This window comes from Diceros bicornis, chromosome 12 (assembly GCF_020826845.1).
Source record: "Diceros bicornis minor isolate mBicDic1 chromosome 12, mDicBic1.mat.cur, whole genome shotgun sequence".
Classification (NCBI taxonomy): domain Eukaryota; kingdom Metazoa; phylum Chordata; class Mammalia; order Perissodactyla; family Rhinocerotidae; genus Diceros; species Diceros bicornis.
Genome location: NC_080751.1, coordinates 25,953,892 through 25,972,227, shown reverse-complemented (window position 1 = coordinate 25,972,227; position 18,336 = coordinate 25,953,892). Strand labels below are relative to the sequence as shown.

Genomic DNA, 18,336 nt, shown 5'->3' with positions numbered 1-18,336 from the left:
GGGAGGCAGGAGAAGGCAGGAAGAGGAAGAAAGAGGAAAGGGAGAGGAGGAGGAGAGAAAAGAGAAGCAGTAGCAGTAGCGATGGTGGTGCTGGTGGTGGTGGTGGTGAGAGAGACCATATGTGGCCTGCAAAGCCTGAAATATTTACTATAAGTGTCTTTACAGAAAACAGGAGTTTACTGACTCCTGAACTAAATATAAATTCTAGATGAAAATTTTAAATAATACAGTAAAATCATTAAAGTAGAAAGGGCATTTTAAATATCTTGGAGATAAGAAAGACTTCTTAATATTACACCAAAACCAATTGCCTTTAAACACCTCCACTTAGATATCTAATTGACGTTTCAAATTTAACATATCCAAAACAGAGCTCCTGATTTTGACACCCTCACTCTCCCCAACTCGATCTATCCTGAGTTTTATCTTTTTTAGTAAATGGCATTATCATTCACTTAAGTTTCTCAGGCTTAAAAATTGAGGAGTCATTCTTAATTTCTCTCTCTCCCACCTCACAATCTTACCCAAATTTAAGTCTTAGTGAGCTTTATCTTCAATAAATATCCCCAAACCAATCACTTTTCACCATCACCCCTCTCTAGAACCACTGCAAAACTTCCTAACTGGACTCCAGATCTACACACTTGCCTTCCTAGTTCTTTACCTAGAGGCTGGATCTCCACCTAGAGCATGAATGCAGCTTTTAAAATATTAATTCAGACCACATATCTCTACTGTACAAAAGCTAAGGGTTCTCATCTCACCAAAGCCCAATGGGAAACTATAATTTTGACTACATAACCATTAAAACCTTCTCAATAAACAACTTTTAATAAACTATAAAAACAATTATTATTTAACATTGTTCTGGAGTTTCTAGACAAAATTAGACAAGTGAAAGAATGAAGAGAGGTAAGACTTAAAAATCAAGAAATAAAATAATCACTCACAGACAAAAACTAAAAACAAATGGAAAATCAGACAATACCAAAGATCAAAGATAACTGAAAAAAAATCTACAAACAATAAGTGAATATAAGATGGCCTGCAGCAAATCCATAACAAGAATCCTTACTACATACAAACAATTAGTTAGAAAAAACAATTAAAGATTCTATTTATGATACCAACAAAGATGATAAAATTAGTAGGAATAACTTTATTAAGAAATGCTTAAGGGGCTGGCCCGGTGGTGTAGCGGTTAAGTTTGCACGCTCTGCTTCAGCAGCCAGGGGTTTGCAGGTTCAGATCCTGGGTGCGGACCTACACACTGCTTATCAAGCCATGCTGTGGCAGTGTCCCATATAAAGTAGAGGAAGATGGGTACGGATGTTAGCCCAGGGACAATCTTCCTCAGCAAAAAAGAGGAGGATTGGCAATAGATGTTAGCTCAGGGCTAATCTTGCTCAAAAAAAAAAAAAAAAAGAAAGAAAGAAATGCTTAAAATTCAAATTCGAAATGAAAACATTAAAGTGAAGAACACAAAAAAATTAGGCTTGTGTAAATAATAAGACAAATCCTGTTCTTGCAAATTCAATATAATGTCCATTTTTCTACATCAATCTATAAATTTAACACAATCCCAATAAAAAAAAGTAACAATTTTAATTTTTGAAAGAATGAAACAAACTGATTCTAAAGTTCATGTGGGGAAAAAAAACAGTCGGAAAACTCTGAAAAGGAGTAATAATGAAGATGAACCATCCCTACTAGATACTAACAACTGTAAATCTATGTAATTAGGGTATGATACTGGTGAACAGATCAGTAGAGTGGAATGAAAAGTCCAGAAATAAATCCAAGTACACATGGCAATTTAGAATATGATAAAGGAGTTATTTCTAATCAGTGCATAAAAAATAAGCTAGCCAGTTATTAGGACAACTTGGGTAGCTATCTGGAAAAAAAGTTACCTCCTCATTTCATTCCTTTCACCTCAGTAAGTTCCTTATAGAACAAAATTAAATGTAAAAAATAAAATTATGAAAGTATGAGAAAACAATATGAATTTTTAAAGTATAATACAAAAGCCAAAAGCTATAAAAGATTAGTAAATCTGATTACATGAAAATAAAAAATTCTGCTTAGAAAAAAAGCAAAACAAAAAGCACAAAGTCAAAAGACAAACCGAAAAACACACTTGGAATTCATATTACAAAGGGATAATTTCCTTTATATACGGAACTCAACAAATTAGTAAGAAAAGAACCAATTACATACATAATAGGAAAATGAGGAAAGGATTCGAGCAGGTCAGAAAAGAGATAACACAAATAAATGGCTTTCAAACACATGAAAAGAAACTCAACCTTAGTGATAATTACAAAAAATAAAACTAAGAGAATCTTCTTCACCTATCAAACAGGCAGAACTTAAGTATTTGAAAATACACTGGGTTGGTAGCAATGTGGAGAAATAGGCACTCACTCACATACACTGTAAGTGGGACGATAAATTCACTCAGCCTCCATAGAGGGCAATGTGATTATGTCGATCAAAATCATAAAGGTACATACCCCATGAACCAGCAATTCTACTTCTAGAATTTTTTCCTACAGAATTCCTAAATGATGGATGTATAAACATCGTCACTGCAACATCACTTGTAACAGTATAAGACAATGTTCATCATTAGGAAGCTAGTTAGATATTACATATATCTAGAAAAAGAATATTATGCAGTTGTTAAAATGAATGAATTAACTCTAAGAAGGTGAAAAAAGCAAACTATAGAACAGTGCGTTTAAGGTTTTAACATCTGTAGACAGTACTGCATAGTGGTTAAAAGCTCGGCCAAGTGAAGAGTCTGAGTGACCTCAGTAAGGCAAGTTGCTTAACCTGTCTATCCCCTAGTTTCATCATCTGTCAAAATGGGGTCTAATAAGAATATCTATAAGGGTTCAAAAACTTTGCCCAAGATAATTATTTGTAAAAATCAATAAACAAAAGAGAAAAAAAAAGAAGTGGTCTCAAAAAAACACACGAATAATGAAGAGAAATAAGACTTCTGGAAATAATTCCTGCACTTATGACAGAAAAAGAGTTGATATTTTCAAAATAAAAAAGTTTACAAATAAATATAAGAAAAATGACAAAAGAATACACACAGATTATAAACAGTAAATTCACAATACAAATGCACGATAAATGAAAAGACTCATATTCAACAATAACTGAGAACTAAAACTAAAACAACAGTGAGACTGGCAAAGATTTAAAAGTCATGTAAGGAACGTGGGGATGTCTAAGAAACTGGCATTCTCAGATAGTATGGCTGGGAGTATAATCTTATATAATCTTTTGTAAACTGATGTATTCTGATTAAAATGAATCAAATTTACTTTTAAGAACTTATATGAGTATATAATGGACAGGTGTACAAAGATGTTCTTTGCATAGTTTTTTTTTCCCCACTAGTGACAACATAAATGTCAATAAAGATTAAATTATTTCCCTCTTTATCTATTTGATTTTTTAAATGTATTTTCTCTCTTTATTTTTTATTGATTTATTTTTTTGTGAGGAAGATCAGCCCTGTGCTAACATCTGCCAATCCTCCTCTTTTCGCTGAGGAAGACTGGCCCTGGGCTAACATCCGTGCCCATCTTCCTCCACTTTATATGGGACACTGCCACAGCACGGCTTGATAAGCGGTGCCTCGGTGAGTGCCCAGGATCCAAACCGTCAAGCCCGGCCGCCGCAGCTGAACGCGCGCACTTAACCTCCTGCACCACCGGGCCGGCCCCTCTCTTAATTTTTTTAAATGAAGAAAGCACATCACAGAATGGTATTTACATAATACAAATTATACATCTGTGTACTTAATAGATGCATGGCAAGTCCTGGAAGGCCATCACCAAAGTATCATGGGAAATCAAACTACATGGGAATCTTCCCTTTGCACTATCCAAAAATTTCTTTCTTTCTTTACAATGAACGATATGTTATCAGAAAAATCAATCAATATATTTATATTTTGGAATAAAAATTATACAGTCGGACCTCCATAACCATGGGTTCCACATTCGCAGATTCAACCAACCGCGGATCAAAAGGCCTACGATGGTTGCGTCTGTACAGAATGTGTACCGACTTTTTTCTATGTCATTATTCCTTAAACAATATAGTATTAAAATCATTTACACAGCATTTACATTGTATTAGGTGTCATAGGTAATCTAGAGATGATTTAAAGTATATGAGAGGATGTGCGCAGGTTATATTTGAATACTATGCCATTTTACGTAAGGGACTTAAGCATCCACGGATTTTGGTCCTGGAACCAATCCCCTGAGGATATCGAGGGATGACTGCATATTGGTTTATATATAACATAAGACTGCAACCAGCAAGACTATAAATCAATCAAATTATTCCCAGTGAGTATGATGGAAAAATTAAAAAAGGACCTAGAAGAAATAGCACAAGTTGAGGCTGGCCCCACGGCGTAGCGGTTAAGCGCGCAAGCCCTGCTCCTGGCGGCCCGGGATTCAAATCCCGGGCACGCACCGATGCACTGCTTGTCAGGTCACGCTGTGGTGGCGTCCCATATAAAGTGGAGGAAGATGGGCACAGATGTTAGCCCAGGGCCAGTCTTCCTCAGCAAAAAGAGGAGGATAAGCATGGATGTTAGCTCAGAGCTGATCTTCCTCACAAAAAAAGAAAAAAGAAAAAAAGAAAGAAATTGCACGTTTTGGTGGCCTTATGGAATAGGGGAAATAGCACAGATTTAAGACAGATTAAGACTGCCACCTTAAGTTTATCTCAAGAATCCCTTAGTCTATGCCCCTGGAGACAATCTTCCATCCTTTCGGTTATTCCTGTTTCCTAACATAAGAAAACAACCTAACTTCAAGAAAACAACCCTCTAAACCATAACTAACTCTTAACGCAGGCAATGACAAAAGGGCCAACGACAAGGCGATTAACTTAATCTAAAGAATAATTAGACATTTATTGGTCTAGAGTCATTAGGTGTATCCAATACTCAATAACAGATTTTCTGTCAAATGGTCCTTTAAAATATGAAACCAGTAAGACAAATACTCTATAATGACTACCTATTAATTCCATTGTGTAAGTTAATAATTCAAAATATTCAGTCCTATAAAATTGTACCATTAAAGTAGAGGTTGCCTTTCTATATACAGTCATAGGAATTGTTTCTGCATTCTAAAAACAAGCCTAAGATTTATATTTTTTAGGGTTCATTTTATTCAAAGCTCACTTTTCCTGCCAGCAATCAAGTTCTACCAAACTTTATGCTTGCATGTTTAAGGAAATAAAACATATGCAACAACAACAAAAAAATAACAAAATTTCAATTATATTTTATATAGACATTTGGATGTCTTAACACCTACCTGTCCTTCCCTTGAAAATTTAAAAGGTGGTTTGTGTTTAATAACACTTGTTGCAAGCCTTAGGAGTCCTGTAAGCCCATCATCTTCTATATTACCATCTTGATGATCAAGGATCTCTCTGCTACAAAAAAGAATACAAGCAAAACAAGATAGTTCACATGATTATGTCCTTTTATCTTTTCTCAACAATGTAATTGTGAACTTCGCATCAAATTTTACCTTCGAATACAGTCAGCCAAATGTCGTGCCAAAGCATCTAAGTCGAGGAGTGTTGTCTTAATACAAAGAGAAAATACAAATTACAAGGAAAAATTTTTATGTTTAATAGTTCAGAGATTATCAAAACAAGAAAAATCCTTTCCCCGTAAGTGACAAGAATTTGGTTTTCCCAAAGTCATTAATGTACCAATTATATTATAAATAACAAAGCTCCTCTTTACTTATACATGATGTCAAATAATAAAATCACAGCTGTCAGCACATCAATAGTCCTTCAAAAAAAAATCAATGGAAGACTAGTAATACATTATGATAGTCACAGTAATTTATGGAGAAGACACTAACGTTTGTTGCTGTTTTACTTTTTCTTTAACAATTTTACTGAGATGTAATTCACATACTATATAATTCACCCACTAAGGTTTGTTTTTAACACACCTTTAAATTAGGCTTTAATAATAAACTTAAATGTACAGTTAATTTCAGAAAGCTTTACTTCTCATTATAACTGAGCAACAAAAGTAAAACAGATTTCATAAAACAGAACTTAAGAGGATTCTCAAAGAAACTCGGATCTCTAAGAAGGAAAATTACTTTGACTGGTAAGCAAGAAATATTAGATTCCTACTTGAAATGGGCCATCCCAGGTTTAAAAAAAAAAAAAATCAATGTTTATCTGGCTTCAACATTTTATGAATAATAATCAAGTAAACTAAAACATGTTCAATATTAATTTTATAATTATTTCTCAAATGAAAAGTAAAATAGGGGCCAGCCTGGTGGTGTAGCAGTTAAGTGCGTGGGCTCTGCTTGGGTGGCCCAGGGTTTGCAGGTTCAGATCCCTGGTGTGCACCGACGCACGGCTTGTTAAGCCATGCTGTGGCGGCGTCCCATACAAAATAGAGGAAGATGGGCACAAATGTTAGCCCAGGGCCAATCTTCCTCAGCAAAAAGAGAGGGATTGGCATCAGATATTAGCACAGGGTCAATCTTCCTCACCGAAAAAAAAAAAGTAAAATACTTTATGAATTCAGATGTAAAGTATTAGGAAGTTCAAACACTACAGGATTATTAAAATGCAAAGTGTATACATTGCACTTTGATTGACATACATGAAAAAAATTGAGAGAAAATGTTTCCTAAATATTTAAATGTATCTTCTTCAAGTGTTGCTCATTTTTTCTGAAACCATTTAAATTCATTTAAGCTTACTAAATTTATAAAGGAGAAAAAACAGAAATCTTTATATGGCAAGTTCGTCTTTGCTGTCAACCTGTTTTAAACGTTTCTTTGTTTGGATGAAAATAGTTTAGTATAAAAAAATTAGTAGATCAGCAAACTGATAGTGTTTATTTAGCTTAAAATAACTTCTATTTGAATTGCAATTTTATTTTATATATTTAGAACTTCAAATCCACATGCTATTATAGAAAGCTATACATTTAAATTTAAAGTCTCAATTTCACATTCCAAAAAGATTTTACATCCACAAATCTTACTCAGAAGACACAGGAAACTACTTATAGGTAGCAGATGAAGACATTTCAACTAAGGTCAAAGTAAAAAGAAGAGAAGAATTAGAGTAGAACAGAAAGGTACAAATATAGTAGAAAAATTATGACATTTTCAACTCGTTACAGATTGATAAAAATGCCCTTAATAATAAGGACCTATAAAGTCATGAACACACACGTGCAAAATTCATCTGTATCAACAAGTTAACGTATAATTTTCTGAACATACCTGACTCGCGTCCTTTATATGTATGTTGTCAACTAATTTGCACAACAACCAAAAATACTCTTTACATCCCGGTTTTAACATTGGTTCTTCTTCATAATCATCCATCTATTAAAAAAATTTTTAACTTTGTGAAAACATTTTAAAAAGGGAAATAACTTAAAATTACAGTACATTTAAGAATCTATAGACTTGAAGAAGAAATTAAATCCCTATACAAATTAAACAGTATTCAAAATTTAACAAAAAATGGGGAGAACACTACTAGTTTCTGTAAAATTAGAATAACTAGGTACATAAGTGAATAATACAAGAACGCTCAGAAAAACATTACTCTCAAACTACTTATAACCTACTTGGAAAAGATATGAATAATGTATAATGCTAAATGATGTGAAACTAAGAATTCAATGAAAATGTGTAAACAAAAGACACCTATAGAATATGAGTATATATAAATCTACCCACACGCAATAGTCTATTATAGTTTTTAAATCTTAAAAATAAACAACACATATTTCTTACATAGTTGATGATAGGTAAATGTGGAGGAGGAAAACGTAAATCCTACAATACATCATATTTCTGGGGTTAGTAAAATTTACTTCTTAATGGGCTCTGGATTTATTATGTGGTAGAAAGCTTTTTATAAGGTTAGTATACACATTGGAGCAGGGAAGGAAACTGGAAATTCAGAATACAGTAGTCCTCCCGTTATCTATGATTCCACTTTCTGTGGTCAACCGTGATTGGAATTATTGAATGGAAAATTCCAGAAATAAACAACTCATAAGTTTTAAACTGCATGCCATTCTGCATAATAAAATCTCATGCCAACACCCTCCATCCCACTCAGGACATGAATTATCCCTTTCAGCATATCCACCTTGTATATGCTACCAGCCCATTAGTCACTTAGTAGCCTTCTCAGCTATCAGTATACTGTTACGGTATATTGTTATAATTGTTCTATTTTATTATTAGCCATTAGTGTTAGTCTCTTATTGTGCCTAATTTAAAAATTAAACTTTATCATAGGTAGGTATATATGTATAGGAAAAAAACATGGTATATATAGGGTTTCAGGCATCCACTGGGGGTCCTGGAACGTATCCCCCAGAGCTAAGGGAGGGACTACTGTATCCTAAGAATAAGACAAAAAAACAAAAAACAAAAACTCTGACTGAATGAGAAGAAAGCTACATTTATGATGTTTCTATCATTCAACTTATTAACACAAGGCCCAGAACCTAGTAAGAACAAATGCTATTTCCACAACAGAATACCCATGAGAGTTCCCACACAGCTGAAATCAAAGTAAAGAGATTCCATTCCTAGGTGTCACGTGGACACAACATGTCACAATAATGTCACTTTAAGAACTATATAACTACTATCCTCTTGGTAAATACTAAATACTGTAAACAAGTACTCAAAATTACCATAAGGGTATAATACAATGATAAATCTGGGGCAAAAGAAATTGCAAAAATAGAATCCACTCTTGAACACAGTAAAATCTTACCCTGACAGGTTTGAGTGCTTGAGCATCAGGAAGAAATTTCAACAATGTTGAGGCAGCCAATAGCAGAAAAGAGCGATTGATTGAGTCTCCTCCATCCAGCCCTGACAGAGACAACTTATAAAGACCATTGCAAGACTCATGACGGACTGCAGTCTAAATGAAAAAGCAAGTTCCAAAGATAGTTTGAGTAAGTATTAAAAAGTTAACCTTAAGGTTAATATGTCGGCAGAAATAACATGTTAGGTGGCTGTAATATATTTTAAAATGCAATGTTCTGATCACATACTCATGCATGTAAATAATACATGATCAACTAAACTATCCCAAAGTATAGAGTAATGTGCAAAAACATATTTTACAAATTCCCAAATATGGCCATAAAAACAAACCAAATAAACACAACAACGACAACAGACAAATACAAAAGGGATTGAGGAAAGGATATTCAAAATAATTTATTTACAGAATTAAGTAACAGGACAAAATATTTTCAGAACTAGAAGCAACTTGGAAAGTACTTAAACCAGAACATTTTACAGATTCTAAGAGACCTACCCAAATGTCACAGTGGTTACCTGGGACAGAGCCAGCACAAGCACACATATGCATTCAATTTAGAGCTAACAGTATTAGACAGTGCCGTCTAAAAAAGACATGACTATGATGGCTAAGTGTATTAGTAAGAGAGTGTTTCTACTATTTCATTTAGGAATATGATGTAATATCAAGATATGGTTAGTGAAAATTATATTAACCTCAGCAGCAACACTGGAATCAAAATAAAATATATTTGACTTATTTTTAGTCTCTCTTACATCTAAGGATACACTCTAATTAAATAGAAAAAGCAAAAGAAACTTGTCCAAAACATAAATTACCAAAATAAATGCTCAATTCCTTCCCACCCCTCAGAAAAAACAATAAAAAGAAAAACCCAAAGCAAAATAATGACTCTGTAAACAATTATTTCAGAAAAAGACCAATATGAATGCTATGAAATATTTAATGTTCACACAAGTGTACATAGTTCAAAATACTCTAGATCTTAAAGGATTAAATAGGCACATTCCAGATGATGTGATATATTTGTGGAATCATGTCCATTTGTTTCTATTAGCTCTTTTTCTTTTATCAGTGCTAATAATATGAAAAAATATGAAAAGTAAAAAGTAATAGTACTAATCTTCAATCTTTATCTTACCTCAGGAATAAGAAGGGTCAATTTCTTTAGCCAATCTTGTAAATGATCACTATCAGCAAGGCTAGATTTCACTAAAGAACAGCAATGAGCCCAACTCACCAAGAGCCACATTGAATAATGTGAAACTAAAGAAAAATTGGAAAAAAAAATGACTATAAGGGCTTGTGCTATAAAGAAAACATAATGCTCACTATTAAAGATATTATATATAAATATATCTAGTTATCCAAATCCTTATCTATTAAAAATTAACTTCGTGAAATCCTTACCTTCATGTCTAGACCTGTGATCGGACTGAGCTTTCAAAACTCTGTAAAGTAAAAACACACCACCGCCGCTAATTAAAATCAGCAATAAATTAAAAATAACTCAATTTATTACCAAATATCCTTTAAAGTTTATACAACTTCCCCCTGAAGAAGATTAAGATTTTAACAAAGCTATTTTTCCTATAGTCTTTACCTTTTATTTAAAGAATCACTGGTAAAATCTTACTATAGCAAACAGCAAATGACTGTTCAGATTTAATAATCTGTGTATTAACTGAGTGAATTCAATATTGATTGAAATAAGTTAATCCTCAAAAAGTGCTCATGATTCAGTTACTGAAGAGATGTGTATTACAAAGAGAAAGGTTATAATAGTTTAGAGTCTAAACTTCAGACTCCCTCCACCTCCAAAAATCGTACACTGACATAAAATGCCCTTCCTTTTTTATTGTTAATGCCAATTTCTATCAAGAAGGGTTAAAAGCAATATTAAAAAGTATAAAACACTGACAAATTTATTCTGTTTTTTCACCTCTACTTTTCCCCATGATACTTCTAGTAACTTCAATGAAAAATGTATTACACCCCAATTTCAAAAAAACAAAATAAAAATTTTCATTTTAGCTAAAACCAATAAATAAGGATTTACTATTTGCCTTACAAACAAACCACTAAAAAAAAAAAAACTGATCTCTAGCATTCCCACTTTGTTTTAATAATTAACAAAACACCTTTCAAAATCTCAAAAAGCAAAACTCATCCATATTATTGTTTTAAAATAAAAGGTACTAAGAAGTTAAAACTTATAAATCAAGTATTTGGCCATATTTCATGTTTAATTTTTATTATATTGGTACAATATGTTTAACTTTACCAAGAGCAATCTATCTATCTACCTTTTAAACCCGTATCATTAGAAGATTTTTGATAACACAGCCAAAAAGATCGTTTTGGCTTCCTTAAATTGATACAAACCTCCTAGCATCATATGAACTGAAGGTAAGAGCTTATAAAAAAGATAATGGCGCAGGAACAGGAGCTGAGAAAACACAGGAATGAGGGAGGGGGAGCTCACATTACAAAGATTATAATGAGTTCTTTGAGAAGGGAAGTGGTAGAATGAAAACAAGAATTGCCACAGAATGAACCAGCTTGAATAGCAGCAGCTGTTAGCAAATCTGCATATTTATTTTTCATTGTGTGAGGTTAAGAGAGTCAAACGAACATTTCTTAATTCTGTGTGTGGGACAGTGAGGTAGAGCGTGTGTTAGAGGACAAGGAGAAAGAGTTAAGGATTATTTAACTGGAGAGTAATTGATGGTTGGGGTATAAAATGCATATCATACAATTCAAGGGCATATTATAGCACTTTCTTCATTTCCCCACATCATCCATTCACAAGTCTTACAAACAATGAAGTAAGGTGCCTGTCACTGAAAATATAATGGTGACCAAAATTAGATATAGTTTATACAGAATTTAAGAGTGTAGTGGGGTAAAGCAGATATTGATCAACTAATCAATGTGAATTAAATTGAGACAGACACTAAAGAAAGGTACATTAAAAAAAGAACCAATCTTAAAATAATCATGCTATTTATATGGAACCATTGCCTATGAAAGTGACTTTTAAAAGCACCTAAAAACAGCCAGTTAGCCACTTTTAAAGGTGTTCACGTTAGCTTTATAAATCATGAGTACAGTGGCAAACTTCAGCCCAACATGACACCTACAAAATACTTGGTAATTAATTTTACATACTTGAACATAATTTATGTGATTATTTACGGCATACAGTCAGGTCCCTAGTTATCTGTCAGCCATTATTATACGCGAATTTCTACATTATTAAAATTTGGACATTATTAAAAAAATCTCCAATGTAGCCCAAATATATGAGATCATATTACATGTCTAAACTATATTCTTATACACATACCTCCAGCTCTATCCACTGAGGGCCTAGAAGCAAGGAAACACTAGTAGCAATGAGTACACCAAGCACCCATAATTTGGAGCTTCGCCACCAATAGGAAACAGGGCTTCTTAAAGAAATGGCTGATTCCAGGACTAAGGTAGGGAAACTATAAGCCTGGAAGATCTTGCAGTGACAGGAAAAAATAAAACACTCTTCCTCTCCATCCCATATAATGGGGATGTGTCAAAAGGACACATGAACATGGCTAAAGAGGCCAACTCAGGTATAATTTGAGCAAAGAGAATAGTAATAATAACGAATTATAACATTAAATGAAAAAAAAATTCACGAATCCAAATTGATAGTAACTAAATAAACAAAAGGGAGGAAGAGCTTTCTCTTCCTCACAACATGAGGTCAAATAATAAACATAAAAGGAACGGTAAGGGGCCAGCTCCATGGCTTAGCGGTTAAGTGCACGCGCTCCGCTACTGGTGGCCCGGGTTTGGATCCCGGGTGCGCACCGACGCACCACTTGTCCGGCCATGCTGAGGCCATGTCTCACATACAGCAACTAGAAGGATGTGCAACTATGACATACAACTATCTACTGGGGCTTTGGGGGGAAAAAGGGAAAAAAAGGAGGAGGATTGGCAATAGGTGTTAGCTCAGGGCTGGTCTTCCTCAGCAAAAAGAGGGGGATTGGCATGGATGTTAGCTCAGGGCTAATCTTCCTCACAAAAAAAAAAAAGGGGAATGGTAAGAGTTAGAAAAATCACTAGTTGGCAAACATTATACTAATATTTAATTTGGGCAAGAATCAACACTGCTGAAAATCAATGAATGAAAGTTTTATAAGGAGCAGGAAATTTAAGCACTTGCAAAATATTTTCCCACAAGTTACTTTTAATTAGAAAGGAAAAATCAGAAACCTTATTGTAGAGAAACCTGGAGGAAACCAGATTAACTGATCAAAATTAATATCATTAATAATGGGACAAACTGACATCACCAGCATGTATTGGGAAAAACACATTACTTACAGAGTATTCCTACTAAAATGTATATTCTGAATCTAATAATAAGGAACAATCAGGAAAACCTAAATGAAAGGCAAGTTATAAAAGAACTAGCCTGTAGTACCCAGAAATGTCAGTATCTTGAAAGAAAGGCTAAAAAAGTATCCCTGATTAAAGGAAATGGAAGAAACGCAGTAGTATATGATTCTGGATCAGGAAAAAAGTTGTTGTAAAGAATATTAATAGAAGGCTGGCCTGGTGGCATAGCGGTTAAGTTCGTGCACACCACTTCAGAGTGGCCCGGGTTTGTGGTTCGGAGCCCAGGCACAGACCTACATGCCGCTCATCAAGTGATGCTGTGGCAGCATCCCATATACAAAATACAGGAAGACTGGCACAGATGTTAGCTCAGGGACAATCTTCCTCAAGCAAAAAGAGGAAGATTGTCAACAGATGTTAGCTCAAGGGCCATTTTTCCTCACCAAAAAAAAAGAAAAAGAAAAAGAAGATGATTAATGGGACAATTTGAGTATGGACTATATATTAGATAATATTATTATATCACTGCTAAATTTTCCAAATTTTAATATTTACTCTAGTTATTAAGAAAGTCCTTAATCTTAGGAGCTACAAATCAAAGTATTTATGGGTAAATGGTCATGATGTCTGAAACTTACTCTCATAAGATTTAGGACAATATGTAAATAGATGCATGTGCACAGACACAGAAAATGCACACTCTTGATTATGAGATAAAAATTGGCAAAATGCTGATAATATGCAAATCTAGATGAAAAGTAAGAGAGTTCATTAAAATATCTTAATTTTCTGTTAAGTTTTAAATTTTTTCAAAATAAAGTTTAAAAAAAGTATATTCTTACTACAGACACATACATAAATTTATGTTAAAACTTCATACCTAGGAGCCAGATTATCATACGTATAAGCAACAGACATAAGTCGCTGAATCAAACTGGTTCCTTGGACAAGGACAAGAAATACCTTTAAAACAAAAACATTTAAAAAAACCTTTAAATACACTAACACACAAAACTGCATTTTTAACCCAAGACTCCAATTACTTTGATTTTTATCTATGACAAGGTAAGAAATATCCTAAGAATGGCAATTTAAAATTACTGTAAAAATATCAAATACTAGAAAACCAGAATTTGGTAAACAAACAAGAACAGCAACTTTAATAAGAAAATATTGAAAATTTAGAAATACGCAGGAAAAACTACTCTTTATATTTGATCCACATATTCTCTGCATGTCACTGGGTAAGAAAAATATTATATATTACACGTCAGTGGTTTCTTGGGGGGGTGGGTGAAGAATAAAACATTTTTTACTTTTGAAATAACAAAAAAAGTCAAGCAGTGGCAGATTCCTCAACCATTCTGAAATAAATATAGACACACAATATACATATTATAACATGGATACAGAGCATAGATTCTATATTAAATCCTGAGGTTCAAAGTTTAGTTTGCTAACTTTCAAGCTGCATGATTCTAACAAACACTTAATTTCTAAGTTCTAGTTCTTTATCCACATAATAGGAGAAAATAATTTGCTAATTTAATAAAGGATTATTGAATCCCTTCTGCTGGTCAGAACCCATTATGGGCCTTTATTTATTAAGTCACTGTTCTGATCCTGGACATGTTAATCCAGTGCAGCAGGTACCATAGAAAGCGCTGCAACATAAGTATATACGATGTGCCAAACGAGCAAAAGAAGGGAGCAACAACTAACCCTGTCCACAGCGAAACCAGGGAAGCTTCAAGAAAAGCTATGTTTAGGCTGGAATTTGAAAGTTCAATTTGGAATTTGAACTTTCTAAAAGGATATTAAGGAGAACAAATGAAATAATGCACGATATTATTAAAAGAATTAGTGTTCTTCCTTACTATAAAAAAAATTGGATTTTATCTCCAAAATTAGTGTAACAAAAATTTTTGTTCCCAAATAGCTTAGACTTACATACTAAGCTCTAATTATTACCATAAATAAACTAATGGAAAAATATGTATAGTACACATCTTTTCTAAACCATAAAAAAGTAACATTGGTATATGCACAGAAAAAAATTCCAAAAAGATACCACATAAAGCTATTAATGGTAGTCAACTATGACTGGGGGAAGGTTCACTTGTATATTCTGAATTATTTTCAATTACTATGTACGTGCATATATTTTTTCAAAAAACAGACCAATTATTTTTAAAACTCCATGTATGTATTTTATATCTATACTTATATGTATTTATATTATTAAAATCTCAAGAGAAAACCACTAATAAAGGTCAAAAGCTTTAAAAATATTTACTGAGTTGATGGAAAGGAGCACAATCAATTTGAGTTTTTATATTATAAACTGGAAAGTTTATTCTGGAAAAAACAGTAACTGAAACATTACAGCAATACAAGGTTAAGGTAAGTACAGTCAGGCATCGCATAACAACATTTCGGTCAACAACAGACCGCATATACGATGGTGGTCCCATAAGATTAGTAGCATACAGCCTAGGTGTGTAGTAGGCTATTCCATCTAGATTTGTGTAAGTATACTTTATGACGTTCGCACAAAATTGCCTAATGATGCGTTTTGTAGAATGTATTTTTGTTGCTAAGCGACACAAGACAGTAGTTCACAATCTGCAACACAGTAGAACACATTTACATTACACTGAGTTTATTTTAATTGTATTAGCTGCAAATGATCTGGCATACTAGCACAGATCACTTTTCCCATTTAACCCCCAAAATTCCAATGGGAAATATGCTTCAAGTTTTCATTTATATCAGTAGTTTCCAACATATGTTCACCACAATATTTCTCTGTCAGTAACAATTAATTACTCTGGTGTTTCTTGGGCAGGTATGAGGTGAGATGCCATTCTCAAAAGATTACAAAATGGAGAAGAGATGTCAATAAAAACTCATCTTCATCTCTCCCCACTTCCCAGTTCACTGATGGAGACATTGGAAGCAAATATTTGATCACAGGAATAAAAGAATTCATAGTCAAAAAATTATAATTTTATTGCTGATGTGCTGTTCATCGTGCCATTTTCTTTCAGCTCTAACTCTACCATTCTATATACTTGCTCTGTGATGACAGTGCTAGCATATCACAAACTAAATTCCTCCTTTGCCAGCTGGCTTCCTATTAGATTCTGTCAACCTGAGACATTAGAGATTACCCAGAAGAGGCAGGTGATTTCAGAAACAGTAGCAGAATCCCTTACTCAGAGGTCTAAACCCCAGTTTAACAGGATCCCTCCTATAAGCTCATTTCTGATAACCCTAATCTTTTCCATATGTTCCTCAAACCCTAGGGGTGGTGAATTGGTTACCTGTCTGGGTTATCTCAACATTCCCTTTTTATATTTTTAGCCCTACGACACATACATGTAAAACAACTCTCTATTTTAAATTGCCTCTGTTGAAATACCTAGTGTTGTTGTTTGCCTGAAGGGACACTGATACACTCAGTATATAAATTACTGAGTCCAAATAATGAACTCAATTCTACAGTCAGATAACATTAAAATGGTATATGATTCATTCCCACATTTTAGATGATGAACTGAAAAGCATTACTGCTTCATAATTACTATTGCTTTAAAATACAGGCATCACTTCAGCTTTTAGGCCATATTGTAGTAATCTAGGATAGCATTTCTTATGCATTAGTGTATTTCTTCACTTTGTAAAAACAAAAATATACAAGCTGTCTTAAAACATAAACAGAATTCACTACCACAATTTAAGGTTAACTTCTATACTTTACCTCTGTTAATCTTGGTATATGAAGACCCTTGGCATGATCACCAGCAGCCTTTCTCGATTTGCCAGGCCAGGTTCTTTTCCTATGGCTTTCTGCTATACCAGACCAGGCAAAGACATCATGATAAGCTAAATCCAAATCGGACGGATCTACTGCAAACTGGCATATTAACTTCAGCAAGCAAGCAAGACAGTCTAGCTGCCACTGTGGATAAGAAGAAAATGTCATTTCCCATTTTCATTAATTTAATATGGCCACTACACAACTTGAAATTAAAGGCTAGAAAATAAAAATAATTATAGATAGTACCCAATCCACGTGCTATAAAAGTTTTGCTGCTCATGTATTATGGTTCGTTGCCAATCCAATGTTATAAAAATGAAGAAAAAATATCTAGACACTAAGAGGATGTATTTAATGAAATGGAAATGACACTTGCATTTCTATCATGAAGGCATCATACTAATGTATGTAACAGAGAGATACAATTTTTTAAAAAAAATACTGCTCAGAATGTACTATAATTTTTTAAAAATTATTAAAATGCCAACGAAGATATCATTTACCTACCAATAAAATGAATTGAGAGATAAAGTACTATAAATTTTTTCTCCACAAAAGTAAGACACACACTAATATTTTGAGGCCAAAGCAATTCTCAATAATTCTGGAAAATAATTCAACTGAAAATTTTGTACTTTACATATGTACATTTAAAATAAAAAATAGCTCTTTGGTAAAATATTAAGTGTTTAGCATGAAAAGTAAAGTTTCTAACTGATTTAAATCTTTACTTTAAAAATTTTAAAATAAAGCACTTCTTTTAAATAAATTAAGAATATCATGTATGTAAAAATGAGTTTCAGAGCTTTCTCTTCAATAGTCCTTGTCCTCCTCTTTTCTTTATCCCACTGCCAAGCAGTATAGCTATACCAGTAGACCAGGAAACAAAGCAATACTATATGGCTGATTTTCAAGAAAGGTATCAAGAAATTTCAGTGAGGAAAGAACAGTCTTTTCAACAAATGGTGCAAGAAAAACTGGATAGACATATGAAAAAAATAAGTAAAACAAAACCTCAACCTCACTCTGTATATACAAAAGTTAACTCAAAATGCATCACAGACCTAAAGGTAAAAGGTAACTATAAAACTTACAGGATAAAAATTTTTGTGACCTTGGACAAAGATTTCATAGATAGGATACAAATTTTGTTAAAATTAAAAACTTCTCCACTTAACAGACGCTGTCAATATAATAAAAATGCAAGCCACAGATTGAGT

General features: G+C 33.3%; 1 protein-coding gene across 6 annotated transcripts in view; it reads right to left on the bottom strand.

The window, feature by feature from the left end:
* USP34 (ubiquitin specific peptidase 34) overlaps positions 1-18,336 on the bottom strand; it is a 244,102-nt gene that overhangs the window by 68,013 nt on the left and 157,753 nt on the right. For all 6 annotated transcript variants that reach the window (XM_058551143.1, XM_058551144.1, XM_058551142.1 and 3 more), the window contains 8 exons: positions 17,057-17,257; positions 14,174-14,256; positions 10,318-10,358; positions 10,049-10,173; positions 8,848-9,000; positions 7,326-7,430; positions 5,583-5,638; positions 5,364-5,484 (listed from right to left, as the gene is read on the bottom strand). In XM_058551143.1, coding sequence (XP_058407126.1) covers positions 5,364-5,484; positions 5,583-5,638; positions 7,326-7,430; positions 8,848-9,000; positions 10,049-10,173; positions 10,318-10,358; positions 14,174-14,256; positions 17,057-17,257 — 885 coding nt within the window. The remainder of the gene's footprint in view (positions 1-5,363; positions 5,485-5,582; positions 5,639-7,325; positions 7,431-8,847; positions 9,001-10,048; positions 10,174-10,317; positions 10,359-14,173; positions 14,257-17,056; positions 17,258-18,336) is intronic.